The following is an 18,407-nucleotide window of genomic DNA, read 5'->3' as shown; positions in this document are numbered from 1 at the left end:
GAAAAGGGTAAAGTACAGAAAGGAAAGAAAGGGAGAAAAGAGCAAGTGAATGAAAGCGAATGTGGGGAAAGAGCTTTAAAAGCAAAGGAAAACGAGAAGGAATACAAGAACTCATTAAGAATAAATGAAGGATGAGGGAAGTAATGACAAAAGGTGGGGAGGGAGGAAGAAATGAAGCAAAGGAGAGAGGGGGCAATGAGGAACAGGAGAAGGGAGGAAGGAAGAACTTTAAGACAGAAGAAAATAAGGAAGAAAGTAAGCAATAGCAGGTACGAGAAAGGGAGGAGGGAAGGGATGGGGAAGGAAATAAGGGACAAAGGAAGGGAGGAAGGATGGAAGAAAGGAAGAGAGAAGAAAGAAAGAAAAGAAAGGAAAGAAAAAAGAAAGAAAGAAGGAAGGAAAGAAGGAAGAAGGAAAGAAAGAGAGAAAGAAAGAAAGAGAGAAAGAAAGAAAGAGAGAAAGAGAGAAAGAAAGAAAGAAAGAAAGAAAGAAAGAAAGAAAGAAAGAAAGAAAGAAAGAAAGAAAGAAAGAAAGAAAGAAAGAAAGGGGTTTTGGAGTGAAGAAGGAAAATGAAAGGAGAGAGACTGTCAGGAAAGTAGGAAGGTGGAAAGGAAAGAAAGAAAGAGGGCTAGATGGTGGATATGCAGAGCAGTCCACTTGTTCCCCGCCAGCACCCTTCTGTTCTATTTAACTGAAGTACCAGCACAGCGCGCTCGCGCCTTGCCTCCTTCAGAAGGAGAAGGTCTGCGTCTTGTGTTTTTTAACCCGTTACACAAGTGACGTACCCAGTCGGTAGTAGCAATTGAAGTCTTCGATGCGCCCCATCCCACGGAGAGTCTTCTGTGGGACTGGGTGACGTCTCAGCATCCTGAACAGCAGCAGCAACACCGGGGCCGAGCTAAGGACACTACGCACTCTCAGCTCATGCACCCAGGAGTACTCCCCAGACCGCTGCCCGGCTCGTGTTCCTCTCATTAAATGCTACTCCAGACTAGAGTGTCCTCACGTACTGGCGTGTGTCCTTTGAGATGAGCACAGATTTGGTGCCAGGCTCACCATGCACAAGGCACATCAAGGTGTACCATGCCTCTGACCTGGGGATCTTCTGTCCACATCGGCCGAATCCATCTGGATGAGGTGACCTGTTCTCCAGGTGCTTCCTCTTTCCACTAAGTGGTGGGTTCTTTTGGTACTGTTAGGTTGCCTGCTTAACCTTTACCTCTCTTAGACCAATGACAATCAATTTTAAGGGTGCAGAAATGGGACTCATGGAGCCTAACTTTGAGTCTGGCCTTTAGCTGTCTAGACAGCCTCGTTTGAAAAAATTCTAATTAAAAATGCATACACTTATATACATAAATGGCGGGCTTTTGGATCAGCGCTCTTCATCCATTGGTCTATCTACCTGCCAATCACATCTTGCTTAAGCCCCACCACGGCATACAGCATGGGGCAGTGGTCAAGCCCATTTCTGCCTTTGGGGTTCTTACACTGTGAGCATTTTGCCCAATCACATGTGCAACATTCGCCTAAAATGAAGTGCACTTCAGTGCCAGGGCGGGAGGACTAACAATTTGCTCTGCAAACTATTATTTCTTTCTATGCTTTATCCTTTTTTCTAGATATTTTGCATGTTTAAACCTTATAATGCCGTTCGTTTTCACCAATAAGGATACTTTTCCTTAGGAAAATAGAGGTAGTATCCATGTTCTATGTACACCTGTCTGCAAGGAAGCAGCAGTGCTTTTCTATGAAAAATATACATTGTGATTAATTTATTTCACATTTTAAATGTTTATTGCATGCATATGGCTGCCACACTTGGGTGGTGAAATATTTTATTTTTCTTTGTATTTCTTTTAATGTTTGTGGTATATGCTCCGAATAACAATAAAACAAAATGAAGCACTGGAACAACTTGCCAAACTCAGGCATGTGGCTTTACCAGTGCTTGTTTTCCATGATGAATGTGTACTTAGCAGGCTTTGGTTTTGTTATTAACCTACTTCAAATTTACCAACCAGCATAACCATTTGCAAATTGCTGTGCATAATGGCACAGAAATTAGCCAATTACAGGTAATAGTAATAAATGAAAGCTAAAAATAGCTTTAAACTTGAAGTGGAATCCATTAGCAAGCTGGTGTGTTGCCTCTCTTTTTTAAGAATGTATATAGTCCTGAGAGTGAAAATCTTTTAAAGGCGAGCAGCAACCCTGTTCCTGCATGCCATTTTGTTCTCCGGTAACCTCCTCTGGAAGGCCATTTCCTAATTTGAGCCGAGTGTTGAGTGTGAGAAGGGGGGCTGGGGCGTTAGTGGGCACAGACACTCATTTTTCAGGACCAGCAATTATATTTCAGCATCAGACATTTTCTTAGGGGCAAGACGGGACAACACACAGAAGAGAACGACGGAGGGAGAGAAAGACGTCGAAACCGTCACAAAGGGAGAAAGCAGGAACATGCCAGAGTGGAAAAAGGGGGCAGGAAGTGTCCCTAGTGGAATGAAGAGGCCTTAGGTGGATTCAAGATTACCAGCTTTGGTATTTTGCACACCAACGTTTAATTGCACCAGTCACAGGCTTCTGAGCAGAGTTCGGCACCAGCACTAATTCTTTTACAAATTAAGCAGTGTGAAGGCTCAGAAACGGCATATGTGACACTTCTTAGTGAAGCTGCTGCTCTCCACACTGCATATAGTGTGAGCAGTGAGGCACTGGTACATTTATCTTACTAGCTTAGACCCCTCTGTAGATGAGGATGCCATAATATACTGGCATACCGATATATGGATGGCAGTGACAGCTGCCACTGAAAGGGGAAGGCGGGACGGAACAGGGGAGTTAAAAAAATAATAAAAAATAAAAAAGCCACTTACCCTTTTGGGAAGACGCGTTTGTCTCCCCTCCGTCTTCTTCTCGGCAGCACACAGGCTCCCATCCAATCACGACAGTGCTGTAACCAGCATGACAGCAGCGTTGTGATAGTTCTGAGCAGCCCGATTCGCCGCGCAGACTAGAAGTGGGAGCCTGTACATGTTGTCCAACATTGCCGGCCGAACAGATGTGCACTTTATGTGCACATACCCCTCCTCCAGCCCTCCCCTGGCCCCTCCAGCCCAGCCCCACCCTGCCCCCTTTCTTTCAGGAAAAATAAAATGCTAATAACATCGCGTTATTATCAGTTTATTTTTCCTTTTACAAAAATCCAGCAGGGTGACGCTCCTCCGCCTTAGCGAAGGAGCCGCCCCTGAGATTTAGCTCAGCACAGTTTCTACCACGTAGCTGCTGTCTTTGTTTAATGACTGCAGAGCGCATGCTTGTCTGTTGTTTTGTTTTTTAGATAGATATGTCTGTTTACAGCACACATCATGGGTGTGTGAACTGCAATGCGCCCAGAGACACCCAAGCGTCCACCTAGTGCGACCACTCTAGAGCAGCAGCACTTTACTGCCTGTTGAATATTGGCATTATTGCATCAGGGTGAGCAGCATCCACTCAAGTGTGACTCTGAGGACATGCTTCCAAAGCAACAGCTGGGTTTTCTGGGTAAATCCTGGAGAACCTTGCTGGGACCAACTAGTTGATCTGGATTAAAAAAATGTTCCAAGGCGCTAAACGTAGTGGAGTAGGAAGAGATGTTCGAGTACACTGTTAATCACGTGCATAAATTGTGCTGATTTATTTCAGTGCCTATTTTAAGATATGTCACTTCTGACGGACTCAGAGACCTGCACTCGCTCTAGAACACCACTTAGATGCATACTACACCACGCAGACTGCAGTGTTTCTTTCTCTTTACCTTGTTTGCAGAGAAGTGTGGCACAATGGTTAGAGCGGCAGACCTCTGATGCAGAGATCTGGACCAGGACCAGGGTTCTATTCCCCACCTTGGTGGGTCTTGGGCTCAATTCCCTTGGACCAGATAATTCTTGCCTCAGTGCCTAATCTAATTAATGGCTCCCACTCTGTAACTCTGGGTAATAGCTTGTTTACACAACGGCCCTTAAAATGCTTGGATGCCTGGCTTCACCCTGGGGCTGTCCAGGAGTGGGCGCCTCACATGGAAAAGCCAGGAGGGGTTCCACAGCGGTATGCGTACAGCGCCTTGAGACCCTAACGAGTGAGTAGTGCGCTATACAAGTGCAAAGTTTACAGTTTTTTGCATTAGATTATAGGATCGTAGCGGTTATACACATTTTCAACTCTCACCTAGAGACAGCTAGATCTGCCTAGCCAGCCTCAAATTTATGTAATACAAACACACAGATATACATACATAAAGCTTCATTCCGCAAACCCTTTACATCCATTGGTCTGCTCAAGTGCCATTCACATTTGCTTTTGCCCACTACAGCACACAATATGGTGCAATGGGTCAGCCCACTTCATCCAGTGGCTGTCTTGCACCATAAGTGACAACTTTTGCCTGAAAAGGAGGGAACATCAGTGCCAGGTGTGGTGTGCCTGAGCAGCTGGGTCACTGGCTGTCAGTTCCTATCAAGCAAAAGTAGACAGCTTTGTCTCGGGGGTAGGCACCATGGGACATAGTGGGTCCCGGCCCTGGGGTATGGTGGTACCCAGGACAGATAATGGCTCCATGAGGTGGTCCCCAGGGCCGGAGGCCTGTAATGGACCCACTTCCTTCTTCTATTTTAGCCCCGGGAGGTGTTTGTCCCCGCGGCTGTGTGTGGGTGGCATGGCCCCCTCCTGTACTGTACTTATTGAAAGCCCCAGGGAGGAGGCATCCCTGGGGGCTGTGGGGGGGCCACGCAGCCCCTCTGCACTGTATTTATGGAAAGCCCAGTGGAGTTGGTGATCCCGGGGGCTTCAGGGGTGGCGCATGGCCCCCACACTGTATTTATGGAAAGCCCCAAGAGGTGGCAGTCCCCAGAGCTGCGAGGTCCAGATGCCCCCCCCCACACAATTATGATGAAGTACCGGGGAGGTCTTTGTCTCCGGAGCTGCAGGTTAAGGGGAGCACTCCCCCTGCATGCAATTTGAACAAAGCTTCAGAGTGGTGGCAGTCCTCGGGGCAAATAGAAGCCCTAGAAGGGGGCCCGTGTGCCCATCTCCTTATATTTTCAGTGCCCCAGGATCTGCCCCACCCGGGAGATTTAATATACAAGCACGGGAGACCCTGCTTGTTTGTTTTTTAATTTTTACCGTGTATTCACAACAATGTTGCAAATTTGCAGTACAATGTTTATAAAAAAGTATTTTTTGCTCTGGCGGGGTCCCTCTGGTTCTCCAGCACCAGAGCTAAGGGGTCAGGGTGTCTCTACCCTGGCCACTTTTCCTTTTTTTGCGCTTTTTGTGGGACTCGGCTGAAGGTGAGTCCCAAGATGGCTGCCAGCACCTCCTGGTTGAAGTGTTGGCAGTCAATCAGAGCTCTGCATTTCCCTTCACAAGCTTGTCAGTATTCTCAAAGTTGTTGCGGCCAGAGATATACAAATTTGGATTTCTTTAAATTTCTCAAAACCTACTGAACTGATTTACACCATATAAGAAAAAGCACAATCTGAGAACCGAAAGCTAGCGTTCTGCCAAATTTGGGTGTAATTTCGTCAAGTGGTTCGGGCTGTAGTCGTGTTCAAAAGTCATGGGAAACAGAACTTTTTTGACCCCTCTTTTTCTCAGCCCCTGCTTGACGGATCACCCCAAATCTTTCTGTGCACAATAAGAATCACTGGGGCACTTTTCTTTTGGAAACGTTTGTGAAGATTCATCAAACGGTACCAAAGATATGGATGTCAAAAAATGCTTTTTCTATGGAAACATGACCCTAACTATAACTACCAGGTGGTGAGCGCCACTAGGTAATATATATGTATAAAATCCATTTAGATTCACTGTCTAAAAGTGTATTTTGTGGAAATCCGGAAAATGTGCCTTGTGTTTAAGTCTTCAGGACCAATTTTGGGCTGTTCTAAAGACTCAAAGTAGCCTCACAAAATTAAGCTTGTTTATGCTGTGGATGAAGCATTTGTATAGAAAAGTACTGTGCTGTGGCCACTGCCGCTTATGGAATCCCAGTAGTATTTACAGGGAGAATCAATGTGAAATACTGAGCGGTGCCAGCACACATTGGTTTAAAAGATTTTATTCTAATGGGGTTTGTAGTGCAGGGAGACATATAGATGGAAGGCAGGACTGTAAAGTTATGGAGAACAATCTGCATAATGCTTCAATGCTTTTCAGGGCTAGGGTGGTCCAAGTGTCTGGTGTATGTGGCAAGGATGACTGTAGGGCAAATGTAAAGACAAATGTTGCACTGGTTTGTTGACATTATCAGCAGCAGCTCCTCCGCTATGGCGGAGGAGCATTGCCCCCACTGCCAGCAGCCCCCCGCTAGCAGATGAAAATTGAAAAATAAAATGATAATAAACAATGTTTATGTTTGTTTTTCAAAGGGTGGGACCATGGGGGATGACAGGCAGGGAGAGGGGAGTGGTGTTTGGCTGGCGACCTCAGGACGGCCAAACACACATGCGCACTGAGCTCTGACCAACCCGAATTGTGTTGCCAGCAGCATGAGAGCAGAGTTAGGATTGGCCGCAGGCCTGGCTGGGAGCATGTGCCTGGGAGCCTGCAGTGAGTGCAGAAGAGCGGCGATTCGGCGGTGGGCAGAGGTAAGTTTTTTGTTTTTTAATTCCTATTTTTGTTGTTTTTTTTTTTGCGCCCAGGCCCACCACTTTGCCCCAATAGCAGCAGCCGCTGCACATTATGCCAGTTAAAAGACTCTATCGGTGTGAGAAGTCTCAACATTCTATGCCAAGCAATGTTGTCAAATCTAAAAAAATGAAATCCATACTCCAACTCAAGGCTGCAAGTGTGTCACTCAGCAGCTGCCTACATTGGAGGAACAGAGTGCCATACTTCTAATTTCTCTCCTGCAGGAAGTCGAAAGGTGGGACTTTCAGCAAAGAATGCACAGCTACCGAGAGGAAGATATTATGTTTCCCAGCTGTGCCGGGGCTACTGCTGATTCAGCTTTAAATCAAAACATCAATCGAGACTTATATCAGCTTATTTAAAGAGAAACATGATTGCTCACCAAAGGTGGTCCTTGTAATCACATCTTGTTCCAATGCTGTACGTGTACTATCCTTTATGTGAGTTTTATATGTAGTGGTGGAACTGAAAGATTACATAAAAAGGGGACTTTGCTCACATCAAACCAAACTGTGCCTTGGCTCTTAAATGAATTAACCACTTCAATATAAACACATATTAGCTTTTTTAAAATAAAACAATGTTTAGGTTTCTAATCACAAATATGTAACTTTAATATTTTTCTAATACATTTCTGTAAATTGCATGGGTAAACTATATATTTCTCAATAAATTCTGTAGCCAGTAACATAAAAGTTAATGTATCACAAAGGCTTCATTTCTGATTGTTTCACATGGTCAAGCCATAAGAATTCCAACTTGTCTTGCTCAAGAATAGCTTTCAAAATAATGTTTAGCTGCTGGAAATCTGAAAACACTTTTTTAATCACGTTTGAATACTCCTCTTAACTTTGATCATTTAGATCTGTGTTAGGGCAGGCAATATACATTAGTTGTCAAGAGCATGCTATTATATGTGCTACTGAACAGGCCTGACAGTTGATAAAAAATGATTGTGTTTTTCATTTCTATTGTAACTAAATTATTTCTTTTGGTGAGAACAACATGTACAAGTTGAGCATATGTAGCACACATAGAGCCATTTTGGTGGGGAGGGAAACTATTTATTTATTTATTTTAGAGGGGTAGCATTTAATTCTCTGTGAGACCAACAATTAAAGCACTGCCTTTCTCATTGTGTGAAAAGACAAGGGCTTGGACTTGTAAAAATATTGTCTATGTAATTGTAAGGAAATGTCTCCTTTTGCATGTTCCCTCCTATATTTGTGGACTAATGTTGCTGATTTTTCGAATCTAAAAGTGCACTGAGGCCTGCTAACTAGTCCTCAGTGCCAGTGTTCTGATCCTATACAAATTAGAAGCCAAATTGGATACACTCAATTGGTAAGAATTGACTTACTTACAAGTCCCTAGTATATGGTACCGAGGGTACCTAGGGCATGTAAGGCAGAGTGTCCACTCAGAGATGCAGTACTATTTGTGCCACCCTGTGTGTGACAAAGTACAAAATGGCTCCCAGCTTGCCACTGCAGACCAGAAGGACAGTGTGTACACTGCCAATTCGACTTTGCATTTCATACCAAAGACATCCTACCTCTTAACAAAATATATGTCTCTCAACCCGGCTAACTCCTAAATCGGACTACCTAACTGGATCATGTAAGGTATCATGTAAGAGATCATGTAAGGTATTACATTAATTGTGGCATTAACCCCAATGTGATGCCCAGATCAAATTTAATACTACAATTAAAGTTTAGCAACTTTTAGAAAGTTGCCACTCTGTACTCCAGTTAGCCTCACAAAGGCCCTGTCACACAGACAGTTTTCTTCCCACCTGGGGAGATGTGTGAATGACTCCCAGGAACAACGGCAATTGCCACAGAGTGAGGTGTTACCTCCTCTCCCTGGATGGCCACTCAGGGGGTTAGCTCAAAAGGCAAGCGTCAAACAGTGGTGTAACAAAACTTGAGGTGGCCATCCTGCACAGTACAAGTAGGGGCCTTCCTCTGGACTCACTCAGGAGCTCTCAGGCCAGGGTACTGTGCTGAGGAGGACACTGGAGCGCAGGGCCTCCCGCACCACGGGGGCTGCAGGGGCCTTTGTTACGTCACTGGCTTCAAAGGTAAAGCCGCCTTCGTAAGGGAAACAGCACCAAAACCGCTGAGAAGGATGCATTTTGTTCCTGCAGACAATATGGAAACAGGGTCAAGGAGGGAAAACTCACCCCCAAACCTGTTTTACAGTGGACATGTAGCCCTCTGGCATCACACTTGTAGGGTGGGTTACTAAGCTCCTAATGATTGAGGAATGGTTGTGTCATCTTGAAAGTGGCAAGAGAGGTGGCAGTCTGGAATAGCCAGATGCCACATACCACAGGAAGGAGGGGACCCAGTTGACCATTGGCTAGTCACCATGTGGTCTCCTCAGGGCACTTTCCTGGGATAAATATGGTATCTCTGGTACCCTGACCCTCTGATCACACTGTAATTGGAGAGAGGACCAAAGAAGGACTGTCTTGTTGTCCCGGAACCCACACAAGGAGAGACTATACCATCAGAAGTACTTCACCTGCTGCACTTTGGGCTAGCATAGTCTGGACTGGGCCTATTGCTCCTGGCTCAGGAAAAGGTTAGCTCTCAGCCCCAACCTACAGCAGTGACTCAAAGAATCAGTTGGCTGATCTCCTTGAATCAGCGCCAAGGATCCAAGAGCTGAAGAAACCCAAACTGACAAGTTGGTAGCAGAAGTTTTGTCTCTAACAGTTGCCGGGCACCCAAGAGGACTAACCAGAGATAAAAAACAATTTCACCCAAGTTTGCCTAAGCCAGGAATGCTATCCAAGTCTCCATTCATTGCACCCAAGGGACACCAGCCACCACCTAAGGATTTTGTCCCAACCTTGGTGCAGATTGACCAGCAGCTCAGCATTGACTGGTCTGCTACAGCATTGTAGAGGACTTTGAGGGACTCTGTGGCCAAGTTCATCTCACTTCACCCATGGACTGAGGAGCAACCACACAGACACCCCCTTCAACCACTCTACAATCAGAGCATCATTTGAGAATCTTTTGCCAGCATCCTACAGACCACTCAGTTGATGTTTATGATGGCTGTCCTGTAAAGTTTGAATCTTGCTTTAAAAATGCTCTGGTTCCCAGGTAGCTGTCCAAAGTGTCCACTCTGGCTCCCTAGACCTCTGTCCTGCCAGAATTGGTCATCCAGCCCTGGCCCAAATAGTCAAACTAGCTGTTTCAAACTTTTCAAAAGGTCCAAAGTGTTTGTTGACCATTGCTTTTTGCAGCTGCATTTAAACATAACATTATCTTCTAAAATCTATATCTCCTGAACCCTCTGGTGGATTTTGCTCTTTAAGGATTCAAACAATTCATAAAAATATCATCTATATTTATAAGTTGGTTTCTTCTTTCTTTCACTTGTTGGAGATTTCTTATTTTGTTGTTTGGTGCTGTTAAATACTTTACACATATTTCCTTCGCCAAGCCTTCCTGTACGAAGCCAGAGCTACCCAGGGTTGAGCTGAAGGTTGAGGAAACAAGTACTGACTGGATCCAAGGTTGTATCTGTGAGTGTACTGCACAATAAGGCCCCAAAACCATATCATATAGTAAACCCAAATCCTCACTGTACTGTATCCATCTACCATTGTGGTTTTAAATTCAACAACAATTTTGTGCAGGTCCTTGAAGTACAATCTTAAAAATAGGCTGGTATAAGAAGAAGCAAACCTAACGTTCTCTTTTAATTCTTCTCACCCAAGAAACATACAAAGGGTAAGCATTTATGGCATAAAACGAGATGGCAGAACAACTGTTGGGTACAGGATTTGAATAATTTAATTTGGTGGATAACTACAGTAAAATATTTGCTGTTTAGGCAGTGATTTGCTAAACAGATTGATAGTTAAATCAATTCAGAAGATTTGCATGTGGTTTTAACATTTGTACGCAAATTATTTTAATTTGAAACATAACGTTTTGGAGAAGCTTTAAGCAAAATATGGAAGTCTTTGTATACCTTTAAGGTGAAAATTATGGAATGAATGGGAGCTGTTCTAACTATATACTAGAAAATATGTTCATGCAAAACATGTGTCGGATAAGTCTGGCAGGTTATGATTAATGTTTATGATTAAGTTGTTAATTAAGTGAAGTTTAAGCACAGAAGAATAACCATGAAATAATAACATTTCTGCATTACTCCTTGCTGCGTTTTAATCTAAATGTGCGTTTCCTACTAAGAAAAATATGCTACCTGCTAAAAACCTACATCCTATTTTTTGCAAGCGTATGACAACGCAAGTACAGTTCTGCTTTTGTGGCATGTCTGTGTTTTTATTTTAGGCAATTCAGCTGGTGAAAAAGAGTGTGGAGCTGAAACAGAACTCATCTTTAAATGCCTTTGCTTATATTTTAAGAAACATAATTGAAAGATAGCTGTTGTGAATGTACATGCATATCTAATTGTGTGAGATAGAAATATGAGAAAGTACATTCAACGATGGCAATCGTGGATACACGTGCATCGAGGGTGGCCATCTTTGAAAGGAGTTTCTAAAATAAAAAAGACACAAAGAAAGATGCCCACTTATCATGCATGCACAGGCTTAGCCGCTATCTTGAAATGGTTGAAAAAGCATTTTAAGATGAACACTTAAAACTCAGTGGCGACTCCTCCGCTGAAGTGCGTCGCCCCACTGCTTTGTGCAGTGAAGAAAAAGGAAACATTTTATGATAATAACGTGAAGTTATTATCATTTTATTTTTCCGTGGGGAGCCAGGTTAGGCACCATAAGTGTGCATGCCCGTTTGGCCGGCTGTAGAGGACAAAGTGCACAGGGTCCTACTCCCTGCCGAAACGCCAAAGCAGGCCACTCAGGCCAATCATAACACTGCTGTCATGCTGGTGACAGCAGTGTCATGATCGGAGGGGAGTCTGTAAGTCTGTATGCTTCTGGGAGTCGGGGACAAAGGAGAGAGGGAACCATCTCTCCCAACGTACAAGATAAGTGTTTTTTTTTATACCCCCGCCCTGCCACCCCATTGAGAAGGAGCCACCACTGCAACTACTAGTGTGGCAGCCAGCCTTCAAAGTGCAAGGGAGCTACAGAGACTGAGGTTGCAAGTAAACATTGTGCGAGGCGTGGGAGAAGGGTTAATGAAGAGAATGGAATGGGGAGCAGGGAGAGAAAGAGAAAGGAGGAAATAGTCCCTTATTTCACAGCAAAGAAAGGTGTGACATAAGCAGTGTAAGGATACATCACCCACTCAAACACTGGGAAAATGAAATGCTGCTGGGCAGAACACTCACACAAAAAAGGGAGCAAAGCCATTGAAATGGGACCATTGACATGAGAAAGCCAAGTAAAACCATCCAATCAAGAGCAAGGTGCTGACCTAAAACTCACTCTAAATATATGTAATGAATTGGAAACAATAGGTTTCCATAATTTAGCTTTAGCTGTTAGTAGCCCAGGCCTAAAATAGTCTGGTCTGCCTTTATTGTTTGTTTAGCACATACAATGACTTGCTTTAGGAGAACAAATAGACAACATCAGCTGCAGTGAAATCCCCTCTCATGTCCTGTTTTTCTGACGGCCGTTTCTAAAGATCCCATCTCCTCTTACACTCACATAGAAATATGTACCTTGATGGCACATAAAGACCGAAAGACGTATGTAGTCTGCTAAACTATTCTCTACCCACAGACCATAAGTGGTCCCCACCTTTATTCTTGCTCAGGAATGACAGCCAAGCTTTGTGCATGCTTACCCTCAGTTGCCTCCTTTCCTCACAGCAGCACAGGGAGCTGAGAGAAACCTTGAAGGACTCCCACACTGGATTCAGATTGTTCTTAACGACCTAAAAGACATTAAGAAAGTGATGCAGTTGGTTCATCTGGCAGCACATTATATAATTCAATGCTATTTGGGCAGTAGTCTTTTGAACATAATTATGTCATATAAATGAATCAGACTTTACCCATTGGTCAGACTGTTTTCTTAGTAATGAAACCTGGAGACAGAACTGAATAGGCTGCATAAATTGTTAGAACACTGATATGTACTGGCACTACAAGCAGGACCTACATGAACACAGGCCAGTGCTTTGGACCCCACTTTGAATAGGTTGGAAAGTGCTATACAGAAACCATACAATATAACACAATACAATGCAATACAATACAATACAATCCATCACTAATAGTGCCTTATCAGACAACAGGCTTCATTATATCTATCCCCACACCATCTTGGAGATTGACATTTGTAAAGCTTGCATCTATTAGTTACACAAAGCAAGGTTGTAAGTGGTTCTTTTTGTCTTGACTTCTTATTTGTAATTAGGTTGATTAGCATGGTATAAGTTTACTGGAAAGACATTTTCATGGCTGCAGTTGACCCACTTTCTATGCCAGGTGTTGCTGGTTTTTCGAATGTGCAAGGGGCCTGCTAACCAGACCTCAGTGGCAATGTTCTCACCCTATGAAAATTGCATGTCGAACTAGATACACCCAACTGGCAAGGACTGACTTACTTAGAAGTCCCTAGTATATAGTACTCAGGTCATGTAAGGCAGAGTGTCCACTCAGGGGTACAGCGCTATTTATGCCACTCTGCAAAATGACTCCCAGCCTGCCACTGCAGACTGAAAGGACATTGTTTTCACTGGCATTTCAACTTTGCCTTTAACACCAATAGCAAAGCCACCCAATCCCTTAACAATAAATAAGTCTCTCCTAAGGAAGGCCTATATCACCCTAGGGCAGGGAGCTGTATTTTGTGAAGTAGGACATATATTTGTAATATGTCTTAACAGCAACACTTCCAAATTGTCATTTTATCATCATTTTTCTGTGGATAAAGTTAGTTGCCCTATTGCCTACACTGGGTTACCGGTTGGCACCCCAACCCAGCTAACTCCTGACTGGGACTACCTAACTGGGCCGTGTAAAGTATCAAAATAATCAATGCCCACTCAAATTTAAGACCACAATTAAAGTTTAGCAATTTCAGAAAGTGTACTCCAGTTAGGCTAGTGGCCTCATAAAGGCCCTGGCACACAGACAGCAATGTGACTCCTGGGGAGACATGTGAATGCCTCCCCAGCCCAGGAAAAAAGGCGGTTGCTGCAGAGTGAGGTGCCACCTCCTCTCCCAGGATGATCACTCACGGTGTTAGCCCAAAAGATGAGCTTCAAAGGTGAAGCTGCCTTTGTGAGGGAAGTAGAACCAACACCCTGGAGCAGGATGCCTTTTGTTTCTGTAGACAAAGTGGAAACAGGGTCAAGGAGGAAAGACTCACCTCCAAACCGGTTCCACTGTGGGAGTGTATCCCTCTGGTAGACACACCTCTAGGGTTGGGCTGCCAGGCTCCTGACGACCGAGGAAAGGTCTTGGCACCGTGATAGGGGCAAGAATGTGGCACTCTGGGATAACCACCCATCACTGGAACTTCATCACTAGATAAGAGGCAACCCAGTAGTCCATTAGCTAGTGATCACGTTGTAACCTCAGTGCACTTTCCTGGGTTAAATATGGCACCCCTGACACCCTGACCCTCAGATCATTCTGGAATTGGAGACAGGACTTAAGACGGCTTTCACAAGGAATGCACCAGCACACTAAGTAGTTGCCTTCAGTGCCAGGGAGTACTGTGGCAATGTGTGTTTTTTTAGACCAAAAAAACTTTTTTTGCCTGTAGATTGGTGAGGCATATACTCAAACAATAACGTTTTGCAAAAACCATGAGAAGATGAAACAAGAATTGCCAGAAGGGTGGCGGCCAACACCAGACCTATTGGCTTTACAATTGCTTGTTTCAAAATGGTGTCACTGTGAGTCATTTATATATTCAGCTACCCAAAGGTCTCCTTTCTCATGTGATGCTTACAGATAGTCCATGTTTAACCCCTGTCCTTCTGGTTTTATTAAACACCTTTTCTAACAACAAACATGCATGAACAATGCCATGGCATAAACCATAAAGTCAGTTGCACAGAATGTAGTATGCTATTTATTACCATTGTTGAGGGTGGGGAGGGGTGTAATGATCTACTCAAGGCTTCACTGCCCATGGTCATGAAGCCACCCCACCCTAAAAAATGGTACTAGCACACTGTGCACATACAAACATATATATGTATGTATATATATATATATATATATATATATATATATATATATATATATATATAACTACACACACACACACATGTATATATGTATACATGCACACACACACACATATATATATGTATATGTGTATATAGATAGATAGATAGATAGATAGATAGATAGATAGATAGATAGATAGATAGATAGATAAAGATATATTTTATACCTACTGGTGGCCGTCAGTAGGTAGTTATAGTTAGGACCTAATTTTCATAGGAAAATTATTTTTTTATTTTTCTAATAATAATGGTGCTATCTGACAAATGTTCACAAAATGTTCAAATCTAGCTCACCAGTCACTTTAGCTGCTGTCTGGAAAGTTTGAGGGAATTCGTTGGGTTGGGGCAGAGAAAAAAGGGGGTTCCCAAAATTGAATTTCCCATAAGGATTTTAGGCATGACTACAGTCCAAACTGCTGAATGGAATTACACCAAATTTGGTAGAAAGAGGGCTTTTTACAATTTGATTTAAATCTGTTCACTATTTTTTGAGTAATTAAAGAAAAAAGATGTATATATATATCTATAGACGTGGAGGGTCCTTGTATCCCACAGATCTCAAAGTGCGATCTGATTGGCTGCCACCACTTCAACTAGGAAGTTGTGGAAGCCATCTAAGGACTCAATACTCAGTCCAGAGTCCTAAACAAAATGCAAAGAAAGACACAAGGTAGCAGGGTAAGAATACCCTGACTCCCCTAAGCCTAGTGTTTTTTTTTATTTCATGCAAATTCACAGACAATCCACAAACTCTTTGCAAAAAAAACAAAAAAAAAACAAGTGCAGTCTCCCGCGCTTGTTTTTTTTAAAGCTCTCCCCTCCCCCAATGGGCCAGGTCCCAGTGGTACAAATGTTTGTATTTTGGTGAAGGGGGTTAGCTTGGCCCCCCTCCCCAGGCCGATTTCAGCCCCAGGGACCCCATCCCTTGAGACCCAGCCATTTTTCAGAAGCGAAGTCGGGAATGCGGCCTCCTGCCCTAGGCTAATTTTGACCGTGGGGACCCCATCCCTCATGGGCAGGCTCAGGCTATGTCCCAGGATGCCCAGTCCCAGGACAAAGTGGTTTCCCTGCCAGCACTGGCATGGGCAGGGTAACCTGTGCATACTCTCACCTGGTGAGAGCAATTTCAAATTTCCTGCCAAGCGAGGGAAAACACAAAGTTCACTCGCAACTGCCGAGACCTTCAAAATGTTCCCTCTTGCTGGGAGTGGACTTCAGATCGGACCAGAATTTTGCTCCAGACCGCAGGGAGCAGCATTTTTAGCTGCTCCCTGCGGGGGAAAGCAATGCTGGCTTCTGCTGGATGCAGGCAGCTCCACCAGTGTCCCCCATCTAGGATATGGTGGGTGTCCTGGGTGGGTACCAGGGCACCCGCCCTTTGTTGACAAGGCCCCAGGAATGGGGTCCCCGGTACGCGCAGTCCCCCTCCAACTTGAATATTTTGCCAGGCCCAGGAGGGGTCCTCGGGCCGAAATCGGCCCAGAAAAGGGGATGCTCTGCCCCCTTCCACCTTTATGTATTCAGCCGGGCCAGGGAGTTGGGGTCCCTAGGGAAAAAAACAGCCAGAAAGGGGTTCCGTGTGCCCCCCTCTTCCTTAAATATAGCGCCGGGTCACACAGGAAGGGATCTCTGGATCCAAAGGGACCCAGGGATTGGGGCCCCATCCCTCCTCTCCCTACAAAATGTGGTGCCAGACTCCATGAGATGTGGTCCCCAGGGCCAAAAGCAGTCCTAGAAGAGGGACCAGATGCCTCCTCCCCATGCACTGGTCCCTGGGGAATGGGGTCCCTGGAGCCAAGTTCAGCCCAGGGAGTGTTGGCTGCATGCCCCCAACCTCTAATTTTAATCAGTGGCCCTGAGGGGTGCTAATTAAAAATTACTTAGCGTTAAGAAAAATCCCTAGATATTTATGGAAAAATCCAAGGTTACAAGGACTTTATAGTTAGGTTCACATTTTACACAAACAAAACCACAGAAATTCAGCAGTTATAGTTATTTGAAGTAACTATAACTCATGCCACAAGTTAACTATAACTTGCGTTCTCACCATGCATTGCTAATTACTCCACATATTACGAAAGTCATGATACCTTCTATGACATCATTGATAATATCACTGCAAAATCTACAGTGATATTGTTGATGAAAAAACTGTGCACGGCCGGGCTTAGGGCATGAGTTATGGTTACTTGAGATAACTATAACTGCTGAATTTATATGGGTTTGTGAGTGTAAAATCTAAACTTAAATAAATATATATATATGTATTTTCTAATTTTATTTTTTTTCCACTGAAAAAAACAAAGGTTACTGGGACGTTATAGTTAGGAAATAGAATTAAGAAAAAATAGAATTTAACTTAAAAAACTAAAGGTTACAGGAACGGTATAGTTAGGTTCTGAATTTACCCCAACAAAACCATAGAAATTCAGCAGTTAAAGTTAGAGTTATTTCATGTAACTATAACTTGCGCTCAAAGATAACTATAACTTGTGGCCCCACCATGCACAGTTTTCTCTGCAATAATTTCACTGCTAATGTTTCACTGATATTTTTAATTATGTTATAAAAGTTGTCATGAGTGTTGTAATATCTGAGGTAATTAGCAGTGCATGGCAAGGGTGGGAGTTATAGGTACCTTCGGGCGCAAGTTACAGTCACTTGAAATAACTAACTATAACTACTGAATTTCTATGGTTTTGTGTGAGTAAATTCAGAATTCATTGTACTATTGTGCCTGTTTCCATCGCTTTTATTGTGCCCTGTCTTTACTGTTTATATCGATTTTTTTTGTGCCTTGTTCTTATTGTGCCTTGTTTCGACGTATTTCTCTGCCCATTTTGTGCCTTTTTGCCCCTTGTGCGCTCCTCTGCCAGCTCTCCCCGAGCCGACCCTCTGCCTTCCCCGCCGCTGCGTCCCTGCAGCCCCGTCCCCCCTCGTGCCCCCAATCCTTTTCCCTCCCGCCCCCGCCTCCCAGCTGCTCCTCCCTCCCACCTCCCCCTCTTAGTAGCGGTCGCTGCGCGACCGTGCAGAGGGAATGCCGTTGGCGCGCCAGAGGCGCACCGGAGGCAAGCCTGTCTGTGCCCGTCCGTGCCTGGACCGCGCCCAGCACCAGTCCCCCTGGCCCCCCTAGCCAAGACCCCCCAGACAACACTACTCCTCACATACACTCCACTCCCTCAACCCAGGACCACGCCCCGCCTGCACCCAAACCAGCCCCACACACACACAGGGTCCCTTCACCTGCTACGCCTGCCTATTCTCCTGCTCCTCCTCTCACACCCCCAACATCCACACGTCCCACACCAACCCCAGCGCCCCCAACACCAAACACAACAACCTCAACGCAACTAACTCCCGCACAGCCACTGCACCCACCAACCGGCCCCACCACAAAAAAACACACAACCTGAACACACCCCACGTCAACACCACCACGACCCACAGTGACACCCCGAGCACCCTCACCAACACTATCGCTCAACACAACAACACCCCCCACAACCATCTCAACTGCTTGCTCCTAAACACCTGCTCCCTACACAAACATACCATAGAACTCTGGGACCTCATCACATC

General features: G+C 44.5%; 1 protein-coding gene across 2 annotated transcripts in view; it reads right to left on the bottom strand.

The window, feature by feature from the left end:
- The window catches only part of CPNE7 (copine 7), a 606,098-nt gene that overhangs the window by 113,042 nt on the left and 474,649 nt on the right, over positions 1-18,407 (bottom strand). For both annotated transcript variants that reach the window (XM_069216819.1, XM_069216820.1), the window contains exon 7: positions 12,426-12,515. In XM_069216819.1, the coding sequence (XP_069072920.1) occupies positions 12,426-12,515 (90 nt within the window). The remainder of the gene's footprint in view (positions 1-12,425; positions 12,516-18,407) is intronic.

Source organism: Pleurodeles waltl, chromosome 12 (genome assembly GCF_031143425.1).
Source record: "Pleurodeles waltl isolate 20211129_DDA chromosome 12, aPleWal1.hap1.20221129, whole genome shotgun sequence".
Taxonomy (NCBI): Eukaryota; Metazoa; Chordata; class Amphibia; order Caudata; family Salamandridae; genus Pleurodeles; species Pleurodeles waltl.
The sequence above is the reverse complement of the archived record's forward strand: the minus strand, read 5'-3'. Positions and strand labels throughout refer to the sequence as shown.